This window comes from Neodiprion virginianus, chromosome 3 (genome assembly GCF_021901495.1).
Source record: "Neodiprion virginianus isolate iyNeoVirg1 chromosome 3, iyNeoVirg1.1, whole genome shotgun sequence".
Classification (NCBI taxonomy): Eukaryota; Metazoa; Arthropoda; class Insecta; order Hymenoptera; family Diprionidae; genus Neodiprion; species Neodiprion virginianus.
Genome location: NC_060879.1, coordinates 7,382,870 through 7,398,313, shown reverse-complemented (window position 1 = coordinate 7,398,313; position 15,444 = coordinate 7,382,870). Strand labels below are relative to the sequence as shown.

Here is a 15,444-nt window from a genome sequence, read left to right as displayed (position 1 = left end):
ATTTACTTATGGAAAATTTATCGTTAGCTTTATGCGGTGTATTACAGATTGTGTATGCAGAGAGTTTTAGGCGAGGTGAAAACATCGCTGTTCGTCTTCCGAAAAAGTTCGCATTGTCGAAAGGTTGTTAAAATCTCTCCTCTCCTCTCCTCGTCTCGCCTCGCATGCAGCGATCTCTGCAGAGCCACACCGTCATTTATCAGTCGGCGAGACAAGTGTGAATTTATCATCGATTTCGTACGTGACTGAGCCGAACACGGTGGCTGAAGTAACGTCGAACGGTGGGAACTGAGCGACGAAAAATAGGGCTGTCTGGTTTCAGTCCAAACATGTCTGGTCCATAACCAAATTCAGCGAAAATGAAACTGTCACATATTATTCACGTATAAAATATTCGGTTAAAGCTAAATTCCGGGGACAAGCAGGACACGCGAGGTATTGTAAGCATTGCGTATATTTCGAAAAGAGAAGGGATAAGGTAAGGAAGAGAAGAAATAGAAACAAACATGTCCGAGAATGAATCAAGCCTGTCAATCAAGCGATCTCAATCCAAGATCAAACCAGAGACCGAAATTAAGCCCTCACCTGTCACTAAAGTCGACGAGACCGTTTCGCCGGGTGAAGAACCGACGTCTCGTTCGGAGAAATCATTATCGGAGGACCGGAGGAAGTCGATCAAGGAAGCATCAAGGAAGACAATCCGCGAGGGCGGATTTTCCGAACGGGAGTATTCCGAGAACGAAAGCGCTAAAGGAAGGCCCGATAGGCGATCAACCTCAGCTTCCGTAAAACGGAAGAAAAGCTCGAAACTGGATGTGGATCCGAAGCGTGCCTCTCAGACTTCCGGCAGCTCGAATAGGAGACGAAGTTCCTCCAGTAAAACCTCCTCGACTTCGGACGCTGCGCGGTTTACCGATCCGAAGAAGAAGGAGGAACGAGTCGCTGATAAATTCGAAGGGAAATCGGAAAAGACGATTACCGAGACACCGGAAAGCAGCGTTCGGTCCGCGATGTCGACTCGCGAATCTGGAAGCGGAAAGGTGTCTGCATTCCTCGAGTGCAATTCCGGAAAGTGTTTCGAGAGGCCGACTAGTCCACCGAATCCTTACAACAGATTCAAGTACCCTAAGATGATCGCGCAGTGGCCTCTTCCTGACCACGAAGAACCCAGAGTCGGGGTTGTTAACAGCGTCGCTTCATTGGAGTGCGGCTTTTTCCCTAAATCCCCGCTCGACCATTGTTCTTGCTGTCCGAACGACAAGGACCCTCATGATTGCTGTGCCAAGATGATACGCACCGAGAAAGGATGCTGCGTTACCGAGTGGATGAGGAAGGAATTTTACTACAAGATCAAGTCGAAGGTCGAAAAAGCGATTATGGTGAGTCCGTTTGTTCTCGATGAGCGAAACTACTTCATCATTGTAACGTAACTGGTAAAATACCAGGAACCAGACGATCCTGGTATTGTCACTTATCTTTTGGTATATATAAAGTTCAGTGTATCTAGTTTGGAATTTCTTGACGTGAATTCTGAAAATGTATTCTCAATTCTCATTTTCACGTCAATTTTTTTCACGCTAATTGTGGTGTTCAACATTTTTCAAACATCATGGCATGTATCTAAAATTCCGACGTATCTTTGTGGAAATGCTTTGTTTTCAATCTAACTACAGAAATCTAGCACCGTTATGAAGTATTTTTACTTGCCAATACGCATGTTCCTTCTTAACTGCAGGAATAAATTCATTGCAATTTTTATACGATGATAGTTTTTTAATGGTACTTTATCGTGCATTCGATAAAATTCACTTTCGCGTGTGAATGTAATATACGAGCAATGAATGTGTCTTCAAACTTATCGTTAGAATTCATAGACTTTTACATATAAAACCTCAGTCCAGTTATAGCACACGTTCTAGAAATTGATGTACAAGAGATTTCAAAGAATTTTTACAACTGATCAATTTTTTTAGATACACTTTTACTTCGGATTTACATTTACTTATATAGATAATGGAAACAAATTTTGAGGTTACATTTTATATCTGGGTGAATTGCACATTTGTACTGCGAAGAACGAAGCAAAGTGAAAAGATTTTTGTATCTTTTTCATTAAGGATAATCCTAGGCGAACATATCAAGACACGTATCTAGTTGATAAACAGATATGTCTATTACAAGCGAATTTCTAGTTAAGCATATTGTCTTAATTTTGATCGTAGTCTGAAGTTGGTCGAAACGTTCTCACTTGGTGAAACATTTTTTACCGACACTCGACTAATCTTTCTTTATCCTATATATACCAATACTTGATAGATGAGCAATAAACCCCAAATATTGTGTGAGATGTATTGTATTACGTAGATTTTGCACACGCCTTTGATTCACTGTTTTGACTTGCACGAACCAATTTCACCGCAGAGGCATAAAATATTTCTACTGCGAGGAGAGCTCCCAAAACTCCAGGAAGCGTTGGAGGAGAGAGGCTGGGTGCAAAAATACGAAGCTACCAAAACCAGGACAGTTCCCTACGGTTAGTAAAAGCATCGCGTGTCTTTCTAGCGCCAATTTCTACATCGTTTATGTTCAAGTTAAAACTCTTGTGCAGAATTGTTTTCCAAGCTTACGCGAAACTGAAAATGCAAAAACACATGAACGTATCCTGCCAATTTACCGGACGCAAGTTTTTGTAAAAACTCTTTCCCTTTAAGTTCTATTTTTCAGCCAGGACAAATGGTAAAAATGTGAAACACTATTCTTGACATTAGTTAATAATAATTCAGAAAAATGAGGAATTTTTGAAAACATAGTAATTTAACTGCTTCGAATACTTGACCATTAGATTTAGTAGTCAATATTCAGAAGAATTTTTCCTGTAGTGAAGACCAGTAATTTCGTTCTTTCGATAATGAAAATTTTGCACCCTTGTGTAGAATTAGTGCACGATAAATCTTTAACTTTTTTCAGAATTATTGCAAGAAATATCAAGTCCGAATAGAAACAGTTATAATTTTGCACCATTTTTTTTCAACGATGCGACTTTTTCGCCTCCTAATCGGTACAAATTACTGAACTGATGATCAATTTTTGTTTTTTCTCCTTCTTTCTGTAAATGAAACGGTACGATTCTTGTTTTTTTTTTTTCTTTTTTTATTGTTTTCTTTTTCTTTTGCCAGTTGCCTCGACGAATTTCTTTTATGTGCAACGGTATAAATAACATTGTTTTTCATTCGTAGACTGTAACCCAGTTTCACGAGGACTGGACAATTCCATTTCGTTTTATATCCCGGTGTGGCGAAAGTCGCACTTACAAAGCGCGAATTGTGCGCGCGTTTACAAGCCTTATGCGAATATACATGTTTGTGTGTGTGTATTTACCGTGAGAATCGTTACGACACGACTAGAAAATGATTTTAACGTCTATCTAGGAAGCGTCGCAAGCTTAGATACGAATTCCTTGGGCAATCTCAGAGAAGCGGACGGCACTGTGAACGAGAAAGCGCTGATTTTCCGTCTGCTGCGCCACCGGGCGCCAGATTTCATTTGGGATTGTAGGAACAACTTCGTCGACTGGGATTGCACTTTACGAAATGACACGCTTCTCAACAGATTTCAAAAATCCTTTATCTACACGTCCAAGGTGATAAAAAATTACGTCTCTCCAGCTTTCTTCTTTTATCTCTATTTTTCATACGCGTGTAATTGATTTTTATCCCATAGATATGATCACTTTCCGAGTTGTTGTCAAGGTATTCGAAACGTGTGATCGGCACGTGACTATTCAAGAATAATTGATAGCAACAATATCGTTCTGAAAACTGTGTAAAATAACAAATAATGTAGAATTTTTGTAGAGGTGAGCTGAATTTTGAGTTCAAAGCTTGAATTTTGAAGCCGGGATTTCGTCGAACGATTTCACGGAACCCCAAGTTACGATAGTTCGAAAAAGCGTGCCGATCGAAGATTCGGTTTTACATTTAACAATAGCTCAAAGTACAGGCGATCAATCTTTCGCAACATCTCAGACAACATTGAGGTGAAAAGTCGTACGGAAGACGGTGAAAAGACGCAAAGAAAGACTCAGGCGAAACGGTCGTGTGGAGTAGAGTGATTTTTCTGAGCATGGAATCTAAGCAGCAGCAGCTCGATAAAATAAAATAGATACACGGTGATTTTTCGTGAATACATTCCGTGAAGCTGATTGATTTCCCTCGCGCGATTATTTTGCTTCGATCTTTTCTAACATTGCAACAAGATTTTGGGTACGGATAGAAATTACGGAAAATTTTTAAAATCCCAGCGACTGTCTGCCTGGGACTTGGAAACATTTGAAAGCTTGAACTAGATCGGACAAAGTTTTAACGATTCGGAAATTCTAACCATTCGAAGTTTTCACGATTCGGGCTTATTATTTGCACGAACGGAAAAGTTTTCCTGCTCAAATTGAAAGTTCACTCCTCGTTTTCGCCGTGATCAAAAGATGTCTTTTGAATACAATTTCAAACGGTCGCTCTTGGAATTCAAAGCTTTTACATTTAAATAGTATGGCAAAGGCGTCAGTTTTTTGTTTCATTATTACCACTCAGCTGTATTGAACGGTTCGGACTTGATGCGGAAAGAATTTTTTAGAAAATTCGACTCTGTAAATGGAAAAGTGTCACTTGAATTTTTATCACAGTGTCAATAGTTCAGCCAGTAAAGATATTCCAAGTTTAATCTGTACAAATAATTGGTTTTTAAGACTGATAATTTTTCACTTGATTCTAAAGATACAATCTAAAGATTCAACCTGTAGTTATTTTTGACAGAAAATCAAATTGCCTGCAGGAGTGTCCATTGAATTCTTTTGCATAGTCAATAGTTTGGCCAATAAAGTCGAATTTTTATACAGAATTGACTTTTGAGCAAAGGCTCATGACTTTTTAACCGTTCGAGTTACGGGTTTTACTAACCTCACAATTTTGCGGAGAACTCAATCACGATGCTTCCAAGATCAAGCCAGTGTCATCAAATACGTTGGAGTAGTAAAAATTCTTGAAAAAAAAAACAAACTTTTTCTCCCCGTTATTCAAATCTGAAAACTTGTAATTCCAAGAGTGGCCTCTTAAAATCAGATTGATGAAGAAATAAATTGGATTAGCAAGGGTTTCTTGTTTGCTGTGTACAGCATGTTTTTCATGAGGGAAGGAAAAAAAAAATAATAAAAATAATAACGATGCTTCCCATCGGAAAACCCTAATGCAAATAATACCGATGCGTCAGCGATTGTTAGGGTGAAAAATAAACGCCCCTCAGCTGTTCATACCGCGAGTTTCAAATCACACTCGGTATAAATCAAGGTCCAACGTATGGTCACACGATTTGCTAGGCCGATGGGTATCTCGGCGCGAATCCCCGGGGGACCCAATTCCAATCAGGGGTGAATGATAAAGCAAACGAAGTGTCGAGCCGCGCGAAAGCTTCAATAATTCGTTGGTAATTGTGGCCGAAAGTGCGGACTCGCGGTCGCTCAAAGCGCAGAGCGAGGGTCCATTCGTTCAATTAAGAAGTCATGATTTTGAAAGTTGAAAATCGAGTTGTTCCTGAATCAAAGAAACTGACACGTATTTGAAATAACGAGAAATCGATTGGGGTCAGTGAAATAATCAAAAATCATCGCATGTCACTTGATATTACAAATGGACTTGATTTGTCAACGTTCTGTTGGCTTCGATCTTATCACCTTATACTTTCATTGATTTCTAGTTGACCGAATTATTTCCATTGGCTTTCGATCATTACCCAGTGATCAGGGTGATTTTTACTGAATTCCAGTTATCCGTTGTCATTCTCCGTCATTTTGTTCGCTTCGGTAATCACTGAAGATTTTTCAGGACTCTAGGACATTGTTGAAAATCAGGCGTGACACTGAAAATTCAGGGTTTACATATACCAGGGACGACTAAAACTAGGGTTATGTGTTACAACTTTTTTAGTAAATAAAACACAATTTTATTGAACAACCATTACACATCTTTCAAAGTGTGACATTTTGTATACATGGTGTAAAAATTTGGTTGAAAAATTTCAAACGATGAAAAAGTTACAGTCGTTTTTCTGGATCGTGTTCTTGTTGATAGCGTTTTGCGGTATCAGGCGTGCCTCCGCCATTTTATGCCTGGAAAAAATAAAAAAAAAAGAAACAAAAATTTCCTCAAGTAGATAAAGAAAACAAGTACTTGTCGAGTGGGAATTTGAAAATTCAATTTCGTGCGAAAAAACAGGCAATTTTTGTGCCTCAAAATTGATCACTACTTACGATGAGAGAAAAAAAAAATATTATGGCAAGTATCGAAAAAACGGCTCGACAAGTACTAGATTATTCTGTGAAACATAACTGTGCAAAACTAGATCCCGATCGGTCCAGTAATCGCGGAGATATTTCTAGTACCGATTTTGAAAACACCATTTAGAGAAAAACGCATTTAAAATTTTGACTACAGCTTACACTGACAATGAAATAACTGGTTTATTTTAAATCTGCATGAAATCGTCGATTCCGGGGCCATATGACGGATCTTCCTGAGACGTCGACGCTTCCGTTAGATCTTTTTTCTGCTGTGTCAACCTCATTCTTCCTTCTTTTGATGCCTTTGTCGCTGCTCACCCGGCCGGCTACAAAACGCTATGACTTCGTCATTACTGCGAATATCTTCATGAAATTTCCAGAGTAGACACTCAAAGGATAGTACTTTCGAATGAGCGTCTTTTTTAAAAGTCCATTTTTTTACCTACCCAGGTGTATGTACAACCCCTTAATGGAAATCGCTTGGTACAATGGAAATCAATGAACCGGACATAAATTAGTGGAAATCACTTAAAATCAATATTAAGGGTTATATTATACTAATATAAGATGGCTGAAAAAATTGGTGACTTTCGGGAATTTTAGATCCAGAATTATTTTATTCAAAAGTAGGCAGATCCAGCTTCATTAACACATTTTTTCGTCGTTATAAATCAATAGTAAACTTTTTTATTGACAGTAACATCAATTATTTCACCCAGTAACATAAGTTTTGCGGCTCTCGTGATATTTTAAAAAGTGTTCAAACGATTTACTTGAAATTTGGAGACAGTATCTTCGGATGGTTGACCATCTTTGCCATAATTTTTTCGTCAAATTAGGTAAACGGGAAGTACCCTACAGGTTTTGATTTGATCAAAATATGTGACATAAATGGCCGTATCTTTTGATGGCGTTAGCCTAGAAGCTTGAATTTTGTACACTACCAAGGGACCGTATACCTTAGTATGTCATATTAATTTCAACTCGATACTTCTAACTGTTCCTGAGAAAAAGGGTCTTGACAGACAGACGGACAATGAAGTCACTCTATGAGGGTTCCGTTTTTACCTTCTGAGGCACAGAACCTTAAAAAGTGTGTAAATAAAGTTCGATCAACGTAATTTTGAATAAGACAAACCCCAATCAAACTGAATATTCGGATGCCGAGTGACAAATTTCCAAAATACATCGGTTTTTTCTGCCGTGTATTGGTATAACTCGTAATGAATTGGAATCATTCATTTGCATTCCAAGTCCTACTTCGTTGGTTCCTCAAGCGCAAAGCTTGCGCTTTTCTGCCGACAGCTTGGAATGGCTCACCTTCTGCAAAGTGCGCACTGGTTTTCCGAGGACGGAGTGGCAACCGTCAACTATCCGAGAAGCTACAACTTGACCCGCGATGCGAACGCTTTCGTCGAGGACTTTAGGAGAACAGCGGCTGCGGGACTTCTGAAATGGTTGGTCAGCGAGATTCAGAACGGCCGTGAGGTCATTGACCAGGGAAAGACGCCGGTCGCCGTAACGAGTCTCGACTTCGCGCTGAAAATGTGCGAGGACTTCTTGGCCGTTGAGAGGAACGAGAAACTCGACGTCGGAGACGCAGTTAATCCCAGTGGTGTTGAGTGGGAACAGTTTTTGAGCGATTACGACAAGGTGTTGCACGGAAAAAATGGCCTACGTATCACAGCATCGGATCCTCAACGCGTACTCGAGGTAATTCTAATTATCGGAATGTCTGTGGTATTTTTTTTTTTTTATCACGAAGAGATCATTGTCAGAGACTTGATTTATTGCGATACCGCACGACAGGAGTACTATGTGAAAGCACTCGCTGTTCTGAAGAATCTGAAGGAAGTCGATCCGCAGTACGAACTGAGCGGAGCGAGGAATATCTGGATCGTTAAACCCAGCGACCTCTGCTGTGGCACCGGTATAAGCATATCGCACAAGCTCGAAGACATCCTTCACAAGGTCAACAACAGGCCGAAGGATTATTACATAGTGCAAAAGTATATAGGTCGGTACTTTAGAATTATACCTACGATAGGCTGATGATGGATTTGCGAAATGGGGTATGCTAATCAGTCTTTGCCCATCTTTCTGGTCATGGAACCATGCCAAGATGTTCAATGACCAACGGAAATTTCAAGGCTTCCGATGTTGATGGTGGTAAGTACTATACAGTTAGATAGAAACTGGTCGTGAGAAGTTTCTTTTCTTGTTCGATTTGGAAGAGAGAGTATCGTTACTCGGCTGAAATCTATTTTTTCGATACTGATAATTCGATCGCAATCTAAGATTTAAAGTTGCGAAATACAACCGTGATGAGAATATGATGATTAATATGAGTTACAAGCATTCTCTCATTATTTTATACCGTAACGACGATTTCGCAGTATTCAAACCAAAGGCCATCATTGATTTCGATAGCATTGGCGGAAAGTCGGAATTGGATTCTGGGACATCTGTTTGGCACGTCACGTGCAAGTCCATCAGTATCTCTTCGTCGTACAAAGTTTGAGATTTTTGAATGGGCGAGACAAAAAAACCATGCTTACACCGTTCTTTTAACTGTTTTCAGAGCATCCGTTGCTGGTTAATCAAACAAAGTTTGACATTCGGCAGTGGTACCTTGTGACCAACACCTTTCCACTGACGATATGGATGTTCGAGTAATTCCAATTCCCATACTAAAAAGACTACATGCAGGACTTTAACGTGTTAAAAGTAGAACCAGGTGTATTTATACATTGTTCTAAACGTTGATTTTCATTTTCTGTAAAATGATGATCCCAGCGAAGCGTTGCTGCGGTTCAGTTCGAAGCCATTTACATTCGAGAACTACCACGAGGCGATTCACATCTGTAACACGGCCGTCCAAGAGAAATACATCGACAGGCGAAAGAAAAGATGTAAAATTGATAAGACGGATGATTTAGAGGAGTCTTTTCCCGATGAGAATTGGAATTGCGAGAGGCTGAACGATTACTTAAAGTAATACATCGTATCGGGAATTTATACCATTTTTTTTTTTTTTGTGTCGTACAATCCGGTGTTCTTCACCTTTTCGATTACTCGTCGTAACTTCAGCTGAAGATATCGTGAATCCTATTTCTTATACTAATCAATAAATGAAATAAGCTAACGGATTTCGGGTCGTGGATATTTTTACAGGAACGTTGGCCACAATGGGGAGCCTTACTTCGACACGATATATCCCAAAATGACCGAGGCTATTGTCTTGACGATGCTCGCTTCTCAGGAATACATGGACAAACGAAGGTGCAGCTTTGAGCTTTACGGGGCTGATTTTATGGTCACGGAAGATCTGGTCGTTTGGCTTATTGAGATAAATACCAACCCTCGAATGCATCCGCCTGGCCTCAAGATAACCGAGCGTCTATATCCGGCTGTGCTGGAAAGCTTGGTCAAAGGTTTGATGATTCGATTCCCGATACTTAAGCTTCAGCTCACACGCATCGGTAGTTCTTCGAACGACAGGTTACAGGTAAAATCCGTGATATTGAAATTGGTAACGTGATTGTAACGACGGATTTTTGGAAAAAGTCAGTTGCTTCGCAGCGTTGGAATTGTCTGAGATCCTGCAAAAGTGTAATGCAACATTGAAAAACTGATATTTTACGGATTTCATCCGATCAAAGTTAATCTAACGCTGAAAAATAGTGATTCTTCTTTCAATCTTTTCTTTACGTTACTATTACCGTCAACTTGAACCTCGTTCGAATTTACCATTCGAGTTATTATACCGTTACACCATAACAGTATTCACTCGTTGGAAAATTAATGGCAAATCGACGACTCGGTATTTATTCGTTATTTGATACATGCAAAAATGATTGAATGGTGAAATTACTTTTGTAGAAAATTTCTGCACGTGGTTCTGGGATTTTTGTAAACGGATTCGAGACAGAATTTTTTCGATTACGATTCTTGTCTGTTGATATCAAAATGATCCATATGCAGTTGAGAACATCAACCAATTAAAAATCAAAAAGAAAAGATGACTGCATTATTCTAATGAAAAGCAAGTTTTTGCTGTAATTCTCACTGAATAATTCGTAGTCACTAGTTATCCGCAGTATATTGTCATATTTAACGGAAAAAACAAGAAGGAAAGTAATTTGATTGTTTTCGAAACTGAGACGGTGCCTGTACAAAAAATTGACAGTTTACTTACCATCGATTTCTACTCGAATCCGATACTTCCGATTCGTTGACGATTCACGTCGCACATCAAAGTCGATTCCATTTTCACCTATGCTACATCTAAAACGAGTACCGGAAGCTCTTCCATAATTATGTAATGTGAAAAAGCAACGGTGAATTATGATTGCATATTGTTTGCTGACGGAGATTGTTTTAACGACAATTGTTTTAATCAGCCTCGATATTCATAAATTTTTGATCCTATGAATGAACATCATGATCGTAATTAGAATTCTCGTGCAGTTTCAATTTTGTTTTCCAACCGACGATGAAAAGAATGATTGAAATGATAAATAATTTTAAAATAAATAATTGCAGTGTGTCATTCGTGCAATCCCAAAGTTCACCAACATAATTATTGTTTCAATTTGCAAATTTCGCGATACTTCGAACGCGAGAACCTGTAGTATTGTAAAATTTCGTCCAATATTGAGTTGACATGTCCGTTGAAAACAAAACTAAAAACTGAAAACCAAATAAGGACTACTTTACTCCGAAGAATGTGCAAGTTGATGTCCCATTGGTTCTCGTCTTGCCAAGGTGATGTTTCAGCTATCAGAATCGCGTTTAACAATCAGTGGGATTCCACGTATTGTCGTTGCGGTTGATAATCTAAAGCTCTATTTCTGTTATATGGTCCTGAAGTACCACGGAGTTTGTGTTCTGTAACGTTGTCTTCCCTCCTGGGACTCCTGGCATAGCATTGAATAAGCGCGTCGTAACGTTTTATTGTTGTGTCTACTGAACCGGGTAATAACGACGAGTGCAAGTCATAAAGCACGCATCGGAACCGCCCCCGCATCCACTTGTGAAAATTCTCATGCTTCAAGCCTTCGTTCAATTTCATATTCACACTCTTTCTTTCTCGCACGCATTGCAAAATTAAAATTTAGTTCGAACTTCATTCATGCAGAATGTGAGTAAAATGTGGAGGAATTGGAGGATAGGAAAGTCGCAATATCGAAATGTCCAAAGCTGTTTTGTACGATTTTTGAATGTAGAAATTCGAAATATAGAAATGTTGAAATTTAGAATAGCAAGGTATAGGCGAGAGGTTAATCGCTGTTGTAATCTGGGGTACTGTAATCTCATATGTTCTTTGTAATCTTGTGTGGTCCGTGTTATCTTCTTGCAATCTCTATCGAATCTCAGGTGATGTCTGTAATCCCCGGGAAATCGTTGTAATCTTCCCATAATACCTGTCATCTTTTGCAATCCATACAATTTTTGTAACTTTTTATAATTCTTGCGATCTCTGTAGGTAGTCGTATGTAATCTTTCGCAGTCTTGTCGTAATCTTTGTAACCTTTATTTAATTCCTGTAATCTTTCGTAATTCTTGCACTTTTTTTTTAATTCCTACAATGTCTGTAATCGTTTGTAATCTTTTGCTATCTTAACTGTAATTTTTATAATCCGTCTGTAATCTCTCTAATCTCTTGCAATCTCTGCAATTTTTGTAATCCTTGTAATCTCTATAATCATTTGTAATATTTGGAAATCCTGTTACAATCTTGGTAATCATCCTGTAATCCCTTTAATAACTTGCAATATTTGCAATTTTTTGTGATCCATGCAATCTCTAATCGTTTGTAATCTTTTGTATTCCTGGCATAATCTTCGTAATTAATCTTGCTGCAATCTATGTAATCTTTCTGTGATCTTTCATGTCATTGTAATCAATTTGTAATCTTTGTAATTTTAATCAGTGTACGCCATTTTTGTATAATAATTAACCTCTCAGGTACAGATATATATTTCAGCTTTTTCTATAATTTACGTAAAAATCGCTGTTATTTAAATTTTATTGACGGGATATTCATTTAGATAGATCATAATCACAAGGCTTGTAATATTTATTTTGATTCTGCAAACCATAATCGCAATCTCGTTCACTTGGTAATAGAGAAAAGTCTTGCAACATGTATTTACATAAGAGATTAATGTGACAGTGAAACTGTTAAATTCAACCAAAAACTTGAACACATTCCGCTCCCGTTCATTGAAGTCTGTACCTGAGGAAATGAAAAATGATCAGTGTATTAATGATTTTTGATGTGAAGTAACGGAAAAAACGTGCACTGATGACATGCTGAAAGTTAGGATTAGAATAATCTACAAAGTTGAAACTAAGTTCAGAATGTTAATTTTCATCCGCAAGCTATATCATGAGTCTTTTGGATAAATTTTGGTTGACCGTCTTTTTTTGTCTTTGCCAGCAAAAAGGATACGTTGCAGCTGAATTTGAAATTTGCCTGCAAAAATCCAGGCAGTCGAGTAACTCGTTAGGCAATGGACCAAATGACTTCAGCGAAGTTCGATTAGATTTCTTAAAATAATTTCCCACGGATGATGAGAATGATTGTAATTCTATTGGTCATTCGTGATATTGTTACAAATAGTAGGAAATCGATTTTTGATAGAAAAATGCCGCTGTTCTTGGGACCAGCCCATAAAAAAATTCAAAAATCCAAAAACTGGTGTGTCCTCGTTTTTGTTACGGATGATGTTTTCTTTCCTCAGTAGTAGAAAAATAAAAAAAAAACAATAAAAACAATATCATTACCACTTTTCTGAAGATCAATTCGACCCCGAATTCGAATTCTTTTTTCGGCAAACCTTCGCACCGCAATCTCTTCTAATGCTGGGTGTAAGGATAAGGTGGCTAATCGAGTAACCGAGATGTATAAATTTTCAGTGGTGTTCGATTTGCCGCTGAATCCCAGCGCGGATACGGGCGGTTTCACCCTCGCTTACAAGCAGAACATATCGGAGTTCCAGCCGTACCTCGGCTCGTGTATGTTCGTCTTTGGGAAAGCGATGAATCTGCAGGATACGCCCTTCTCGAAGGAGGAAGAGAAAAAGTCCCGAGGGAAGAAGTCCTGTAACCCCTGGGGAAAACAGCATCGAGCCTGGACCGCGCCTCCGTCGATGCCGCGTGCCCGCGACCCTGGTGTCGTGGATTTAATCGACTTTTTGAAATCCACCCGTGGAACTATCCGCTGATGCCTCGCGATTTCCATCCGCGATCACGTTCTGCGGCCTGACGTCTCTTCCTGACTACGTACCCAAGCGGGGTTTCGATACACCCCGATTGCCTGGACGTGACAACGGCTGATGAAAGCAGTCGACAAATGATGTGGCCGTCGTGTCTTCCTCTTTTTTTTCTCATCTTCCCCTCCACCCTGACATTATTTTAACGCTGCTCTGACATCGGTTGTCCTTTAGTAGACCGTAACCCTGTGAGTTAATGAACTAATCGAATAAAGATACAACGACAATTTATATTTAAACAATTATTTATCACTGCAAAATGTGCTGAAAAAAAAACATGTTACGCCTAGGTTCGTGTCGAATCGTGTATTGAAGAAGTTCGTTGACCAAAGATCAACTGTTTTTAACAATCTGATCATAAAATAGTTGCGCATTGGGTATTTATCAAATTATTGTAATTCGAGGGAACGAAGATCGCTTGTTCAAAGTATTTAGTCTAAAAGAAAGCTTTATTACGGGAAACTATTTTGATACTTCCCTTCAGATTGTTGGAAAATGGTTAAAAAAATCTATTAGATTCGTTCGATTTCACTCTTTGATGCTTTGTTGTATTCAGAAGACCTTTCTACAGATACACTGGATCAATTTTTTTATCATGTCAGAATCGTTAGACATTTAATCTTTACAATGTTGCACCAATATTGATCATGATTAACGAATGGCAATATCGAATTGACTATGCTGAAAAACAACTGTTTCGGTGATTTTGCAGAAGATAGTTTCGGGAATGAAATTAATTATCGTAGAGTGAAATTGAACGAGTTGTTATGATTGTTAACGATTTTAAAGATGAGATGACTGAACAATGGAATCAAAGATATTTTCTTTGTCGTGGTTAGAGTTTTTTTTTTACCTCCATCTTGATTAGACTCAGTTTGATTAAAAACTGGGAAAAATTGTTACCCCTGGTAATAACTGTGAACTCGTTTTCTTTGCATTCACAATGTGATCCCATGATAGTTATCGTATTCCGCGAAACACCCAGGACCTTATACTTAACTATCGTTCCTTTCACCGTGGTCTGACAAACTTTTACGGCTAAGAATTACCTATTGTCTCACTTAATAGGTCTTTACTCAAGGGTTATCTACAATGCTTTAACGAAGGCGAGCCAGACTAGCTTTTGTGTTTGTTTGGCGAAATTCTAACCTTCTCAATGGGAATACGCAAATGAATATTACATTGTCGCGTACAATCAAACAATTAGATTTCCAACACCAGGGAAAATTGAAAACTGAAAGCATTACTGCGACATCAGCTTAAATAACTCGGACTTATTTTGAATCTTTGGAAAAAGGATAAATTTTTTCAAGTATTAAATGCTACATTACAGTTCAGACACTTTGTTATTATGACTTTTTTTAAACCTGTTCCAATCCGATTGAAAATCGGTTGGATTACCAATGATTGGTTTCATTTACTCGATGGCATGTACGTAGTATCTAGATATTACTAAAAGGCTTAATTCAAGGAAAATGGGCCTCACAACGATTGGAAAGTAGTTACAAACATGCATTGAACCTCACTTTGGTTCCTTCTTCTAATTGAGTAATAACGACACTCGAGTCGGGCAATTCGGGTCATGTAACGAACCACTCAAAGCCAGCGGAGCCAAAAGAGCCAAGTTTGTCCGCCCCTGCCTTACGTATTACGAGATTAGGCTGTTCAGGGTTCCGTCGGGGTGAATCGCGCTAAATAAGGCGAGGTTTGTATACTCAGGGATGAATGCTCCAAGATTACCTGCCTTCCCGGAGAACCTGGAAACGTTTTACGACGACTGGGTGACGATTACCCCGATAAGGCTTCTTTCGGGTTTCACCTAGCCTTCTGTGTCCG

General features: G+C 38.8%; 1 protein-coding gene across 1 annotated transcript; it reads left to right on the top strand.

The window, feature by feature from the left end:
* The first annotated feature begins 506 nt into the window (after positions 1–506).
* Positions 507–13,560, top strand: LOC124301113 (tubulin monoglycylase TTLL3-like). Its single transcript, XM_046755824.1, has 9 exons — positions 507–1,379; positions 2,422–2,533; positions 3,429–3,640; positions 7,634–8,041; positions 8,141–8,345; positions 8,910–9,000; positions 9,125–9,322; positions 9,503–9,762; positions 13,253–13,560. Exons 1-9 carry the CDS (start codon positions 507–509, stop codon positions 13,558–13,560), a joined length of 2,667 nt encoding a protein of 888 aa, XP_046611780.1.
* The last annotated feature ends 1,884 nt before the right edge of the window (positions 13,561–15,444 follow it).

Coding starts and splice junctions, on each gene's coding strand:
- LOC124301113 (XM_046755824.1), top strand. CDS start 507: ATGTCCGAGAATGAATCAAGCCTGTCAATCAAGCGATCTCAATCCAAG. Junction 1,380..2,421: donor AGGTCGAAAAAGCGATTATG/GTGAGTCCGTTT, acceptor ATTTCACCGCAG/AGGCATAAAATATTTCTACT. Junction 9,763..13,252: donor GCTGGAAAGCTTGGTCAAAG/GTTTGATGATTC, acceptor ATAAATTTTCAG/TGGTGTTCGATTTGCCGCTG.